The 6,139-nt window shown below is 35.6% G+C and overlaps 1 protein-coding gene across 1 annotated transcript; it reads right to left on the reverse strand.

Annotated features, from left to right (window-relative positions):
• Nucleotides 1-89: 89 nt before the first annotated feature.
• On the reverse strand, nt 90-4,714 carry LOC132607636 (uncharacterized). Its single transcript, XM_060321730.1, has 5 exons — nt 4,347-4,714; nt 3,625-4,196; nt 1,619-2,216; nt 869-1,112; nt 90-707 (listed from the first exon to the last, which is right to left on the reverse strand). The coding sequence occupies exons 1-5, from the start codon at nt 4,712-4,714 to the stop codon at nt 90-92; spliced, it is 2,400 nt and encodes a 799-aa protein (XP_060177713.1).
• Nucleotides 4,715-6,139: the final 1,425 nt, after the last annotated feature.

A 6,139-nucleotide genomic window follows, 5' to 3' on the forward strand; every position in this document is an offset into this window, starting at 1 on the left:
AGGACCAAATTGAAGTTGTGAGTTTCACTTTAGTCCTTCATCCTTCACTTTGCTCGATTGTGTCCTCTAAACTTGATCCAAATTGTTCATCAATTGTAGCTGAGGTTCCTTTCTCCTAACATCCCCCTTAAGTTGGAGGGGAAAGCAGAGACACCCAACTTGCCAAGAATGGAACGAAGCTGAGGTACATACAAAGATTTCGTAAAAACATCTGCAAGTTGAGATTTTGAGGGGACAAATGTCAGTGAAATCAAGCTGGACATGAATTGTTGGCGGATGAAGTGGCAATCCAATTCAACATGCTTCGTCCGTTCATGGAAAATCGGATTCCGAGCAATATGGATAGCAGCTTGGCTATCAGAGAAAATGGGAACCGGAATTGAAACCTCCATTGATAAATCTTTGAGCAGACTAAGAAGCCAGATAATTTCTGCAACAAGTCTTTGTATGGATCTATATTCAGCTTCCGCTGAAGATAGTGAAATGGAATCTTGCTTTTTCGACTTCCAACTGATAGGAGATCCACCCAAACTAATAAAAAACCCACTTATCGATCGCCGAGTATCCTTGCAACTCGCCCAATCGGCATCACAAAAAGTTAAAAGTTTGAAAGAAGGGTTAGAAGTGAGAAGAATACCCTGATTTGGGTTAGATTGGATGTATTGAAGAACACGAAGAGCAGCTTTAAAATGAGAAATGCAAGGTCGCTGCAAAAATTGACTCAATGTCAAGACAGTGAAGCAAAGATCAGGACGGGTATGAGTCAAATAGTTGGGTTTTCCAACTAGTCGGCGGTAGATGGTGGCATCAGCAAGAGGGTTTCTGAATCAGCAGTCAATTTGAGTGGAGGATCCCAAGGACAAGTTACAAAAGGAAGATTGGTACAATCAAACTTAGTAAGCAAATCCTTTGTAAATTTCGTTTGAGTAACTATGAATCCTTGTTTTTCTCGCAGGATTTCCATGCCCAAAAAGTAGTGAATTAGGCCAAGATCTTTAATTTTGAACTCCGAATGAAGAAATGACTTTAAATCTGCTAATTCAGCATAGTTATCCCCAGTAATAAGAATATCATCCACATAAACAGCCACTATTGAAATAGAATCCCCTGACCTTTTATAAAACAATGAATAATCATTTAAAAGGGAAGAAAAGCCTTTGAAACTCAATGCCCCTGCAAGCCTTGCATACCACTATTGTGAGGCTTGCTTGAGGCCATAAAGTGACCTTTTGAGCTTGCAAACATGGTGAGGACTTGGTGAATCAACCCCTACTGGAATTTTCATATATATTTCTTTTTGAATATCCCCATGTAAAAAAGCATTACTCACTTCAAATTAAGAAACAACCCAATTTTTCTTGGCTACAATAGATAAAAGGCATATAATGGTTGTCATTTTAACCACAGGGAAAAGGTTTCATTATAATCTAAACCTTCCCTTTGAATATACCCTCTGATTACTAGTCTGGCCTTAAGCCTCTCAACACTTCCATCTGCATTATGTTTCACTTTATAGACCCATTTACAAGGCAATGCCTTTTGTCCTGGAGGTAAGATCACAACAACCCAATTCTTGTTGAATTTTAATGCTTCCAATTCTGAATTCTTGGTATCTTACCACCCTGGATGTGTACAGGTGTAGTGTGTTGGTTCTTTTATTTTAGAGACAGAAAGGAGTAGGTTCTGGTTTTGAGAAGATAAAGAAGTAAAAGAAAAAATTGGAGAAGTAGGAGTTGATGTAAAGCAAGTATCAGTAAGATCAGTGACAAAAATGTTGTTGTAAATGTAATCATGTAAGTAAGGTGGTAAAGTCCCCTTATTCTGTCTACCAGATCTTCTAGGTGGATTGGGTTGAATTGTTTGTGGAATAGGTATGGGAAAAGGTAAATCAGGCGGAACATTTACAGGATGTTGTGAAGTAGATGGTGATGGTTGAGTAGGTATGGGATGAGGTAAGTCAGGCTGAACATTTTCAGGATTTTGATGAGGAGATAGTGATGATAATGGTTGAGGACTATCTATAGGATTAATAATAGGAGTAGTGTCACTAGTAGAAGAAGAAGTAGGAGTCTGCTGATTGAGAGGAGGTGAAAATAAAGAATCATCTGTAAGATGATCAGAATATATATTTGAGATAGGTGGAAAGGCAGTAGTTAGATTAGTATTAGGAAATGAAGCAAAAGGATTTAAAGAGGTGTTCATAAAACTGAACATCTCTGGAAGTAAACACTTGTCTTGATGATAAATGCAAAAGTTTATACTCCTTCTGCCCAACAGGATATCCCAAAAAAAATACAAGCCTCTGCTCTAGGTTGAAATTTACCCCTGCTTTGTGAAAGTGTAGAGGCATAACACAAACGACCAAAGCTCCTTAATGAATTATAATCAGGTTTTGTATCATAAAGAAGTTCATAAGGTGTATTTCTATCTAAAACCCTTGAAGGAAACTTGTTAATCAAGAAAGTCGCAGTAAGAATACAATCTCCCCAATAGCAAGTTGGTATCTAGAATGAAACATTAGAGCTCTTGCCACTTCCAATAAGTGTCTATGTTTTCTTTCCACAACCCCATTTTGTTGTGGTGTTCCTACACAATTTTTTTTATGAAGAATACCATGTGAGTTGAAGAAATGAGGAAGTTTCTGCACTTTTACCCAATTCCAATGCATTATCAGATCTGCTGATTCTTACTTTAGTGTTGAATTGCCTCTCAGTCATGCTTAAAAAATGTTTTAAAACCGAAAAGGCATTAGACTTAGTGCTTAGAAGATATGTCCAAGTACCCCTACTAAAATCATCCACTATAGTAAGAAAATATTTTATACCCATTATAAGTAGGAACCTTATAAGGACCCCAAGTATCTATGTGAATGAGATCAAAAATAGCTTTACTCTTGATTTGACTAACCGGGAAAGGCAACCTAGATTGCCTTGCTAAGGGACAAACAGTATAGGGAGAATCAAGACTAGACAAAAATGAAATAGAACTAATGTATTTCATTGCTTTGAAAGGCAAATGGCCTAATCTTACATGCCATAACATTACATCAGATTGTGATTTAACTGAAATAGGTAAAGAACTGAAGCTAAAACATAATGAGAAATACATCTCTTAGGGAAAGAAACAACACTAGAATGAGAAATACATCTCTTAGGGAAAGAAACAACATTGTTGGTTGAAAAACTCCTAGACTTGTTGGTAGAGAAACTTCTAGACTTGTGTACTGTTGGTTCTAAAATGTAGAGTCCATATTTGATCTTACCAAAAGCTTGAGGCCTCCTCAGTAGAGGGCCCTGCAAAATACATCCATTATATGTAAAAATGACAAAGCATTTGAATGTGACACATAGTTTATGGACTGAAAGCAGGTTATACTTGAAACTAGGAATATGAAGCACATTTCTTAGTATAAGACCAGGCAGAATGTATACATCTCCTGCATGAGTGACTTTTGTTGTAGAAGAATTTGGTAATTTTACCCACATGTTTTAGAGAGAGGAGTTAAAGATAGGAAACACTTAGGATTAAAACACATATGATGAGAAGGCCCTGAATCAATAATCCAAGACCTAGAATTTGAATTGATAACTGAGTAACAACAAGAAGAATTTTCAAAGTGAATACCAGCCGCTGAATTTGCATTGACATCAGTTCCACTAGTTTGTCCAGATTGCATATGTTTTAAGAGATCCATGAGCTGAGTGAGCTGATCAGTTGAGAGTTGTTGTTCCACATGATTTGCAGTATTCAGGTCCTGCAGGTTTCCTTTTTGCTGCTCTGTGGAAAATATAGAGTTGCCTCTTGCATTTCCTTGATAGTTTTTAGACTTAGTGAATTTAAAATCAGCAGGAAAACCTAGAAGTTTGTAACACTTCTCAATAGAGTGGTTAGTCATTTTACAATAGGTACAAAACTGAGTATGTTTCTTGCCTCTGTAAGATGTACTAGCCTTGGAACTATAATTTGCAGCCCTGTGAGTTGCAGCTGGAAATTGTGAAGTGACATGTACTTCCCTTTGATTTTGATCTTGCATAAGAAGAGTGTATGCATAGTTGATAGATGGCAAAGGGGTAATCATGAGAATATTACTTCTTGCTGGTGCATAGGTATCATTCAATCCCATTAGGAATTGAATGAGCCTCTCATCTTCCTTAAACTGAATCATTTTCTTCTTTCCTTCACAAGTACACACACAACTACAAAGCACATTAGAATTGAGTGTATCTAGTTCATCCCACAATCTTTTTATTTTAGTGTAATACCCTACTATATCACTATTTCCTTAAGTTAAATAAGCTAAATCTTTCTGCAGATGGTATAATTTTTCCCCATTGGGCTGTCCAAACCTGTGTTCCAGATCTGACCATAGATCCTTGGCTGTCTTGGAGTATAGAACAATGTCAGCAATGTCTTTAGAGAGGGAGTTGAGAAGCCAACTGGTTACCATATCATTGTAACGATTCCATACTTTCAGAGTTGAATCAGTTTGTGTTGGCTCTGAACAAGCTCCATCTATGAATCCCAACTTATTTTTAGCTAAGAGGGAGATGAGAATGGATTTTCTCCAGCCAAGATAGCCTCTTCCATCAAAAGGTGTATTCACCAGGAGCATGCCTGAGGCATCAGAAACATGAAGGAAATAAGGATGAGAAGTGTCATAAATGACACTGTTGTTTCCTTCTTGAGCTGTGGCATTAGGGACATTATCAGGCATCGTGAATCAAGAAAGAAAGAAGACCAAACAAGAAGAAAGCAAAAAATAAGATCTAGCAACGAAAAATTCTATTGCTCTGATACCATATTGAGAGAGATATGAGAAATTTTCTATATATGTTTGAATGAATTGTTCTGTACAGTGCCCTATGTATTTATACAAGTATTACTGAATAAAATAAAATAAGAAAATAAAATGATTTCTACACTTGTACCAATTAAATCTATCCTAGTGTCTAACAATAGAACAAACTATGATTCCTTCTAGAGGATCAGCTGTCCTTTGCTACCTGGAATATAATCTAGGTGTCCTCTTTTCCCTCTTCTCTTATTAGGGTTTCTTTTAGGACCAAATTGAAGTTGTGAGTTTCACTTTAGTCCTTCATCCTTCACTTTGCTCGATTGTGTCCTCTGAACTTGATCCAAATTGTTCATCAATTGTAGCTGAGGTTCCTTTCTCCTAACAATTTCTTATAGTAATGTCTCCCTCCCAAAAATCTTCAGTACTTCAGCATGTATACAAATTAAACCTCTACCAGTCTCCTTAACATTAAGTCATTAACCATAAAAATGAAAGTATTGATGTAGACGAACTTTTACAGTGGTTTGACTTCTACAAAACGACGATAGAAGAGAAAAAGACTTATTCATATTAGTAATACAAAATTTATACCCTTCGGTGCACATTTTGTTCAAATGAATAATATAATAATATATAGTATATTGAAAAGATTATCTGGCCATCTTTATAAAACAAATTTCCACTGCCCGTAAGCAATGAAAGAATTCTAACATATATACAATAAAAATAAAAATGAGCCGGTCAAAAAAACTAAACTCCAACTTTAACATTAAAAGAGATTCTTTTTGATCTCTTAAGATTTGACTCATAACCTGCATTTCTGGACCTCTACAATCCATATATATTTTATGGATCAGTTCTAGAATGTTCAAGTACCTTGAAGGTGAAAGAGACATTGAAGACAATTTTTAAAATAGAGGAAAAGAGATTTTAAGCTGCTGTCAAATTTTTTCACTTCTTCACCATATATATTTTAAAATGACGTTTTGTATGACTTATCATCAATAATTACAATAAATAAGCAGTTATATTTCCTTGCAGCAAGAATGAATGTTTACTCACTAATACTATAATATTTAATGAAACTTTAATTGAGTGTTTGATGCTTTTCTTTAACGGATGAGTAACTCATTAACAATGATATATCTGCTAGTTTCTTCGGCAAATGAGACAATTCATTTACATGAGAAGTAATTAATGCTCAAAGCTTACATGCATCTGTGAAGAAGCCCAAAGGACTTAATAAAAGCTGAGCAATTCAATGAGTCCACATTAATATTTTTCTAATTTAACTTTTTTTTCCTTTTTTCATTAAAGTATAAAATAGGCTGTTGAGCTTCTTAT

The sequence above is a fragment of the Lycium barbarum genome, chromosome 8 (assembly GCF_019175385.1).
Source record: "Lycium barbarum isolate Lr01 chromosome 8, ASM1917538v2, whole genome shotgun sequence".
NCBI lineage: Eukaryota > Viridiplantae > Streptophyta > Magnoliopsida > Solanales > Solanaceae > Lycium > Lycium barbarum.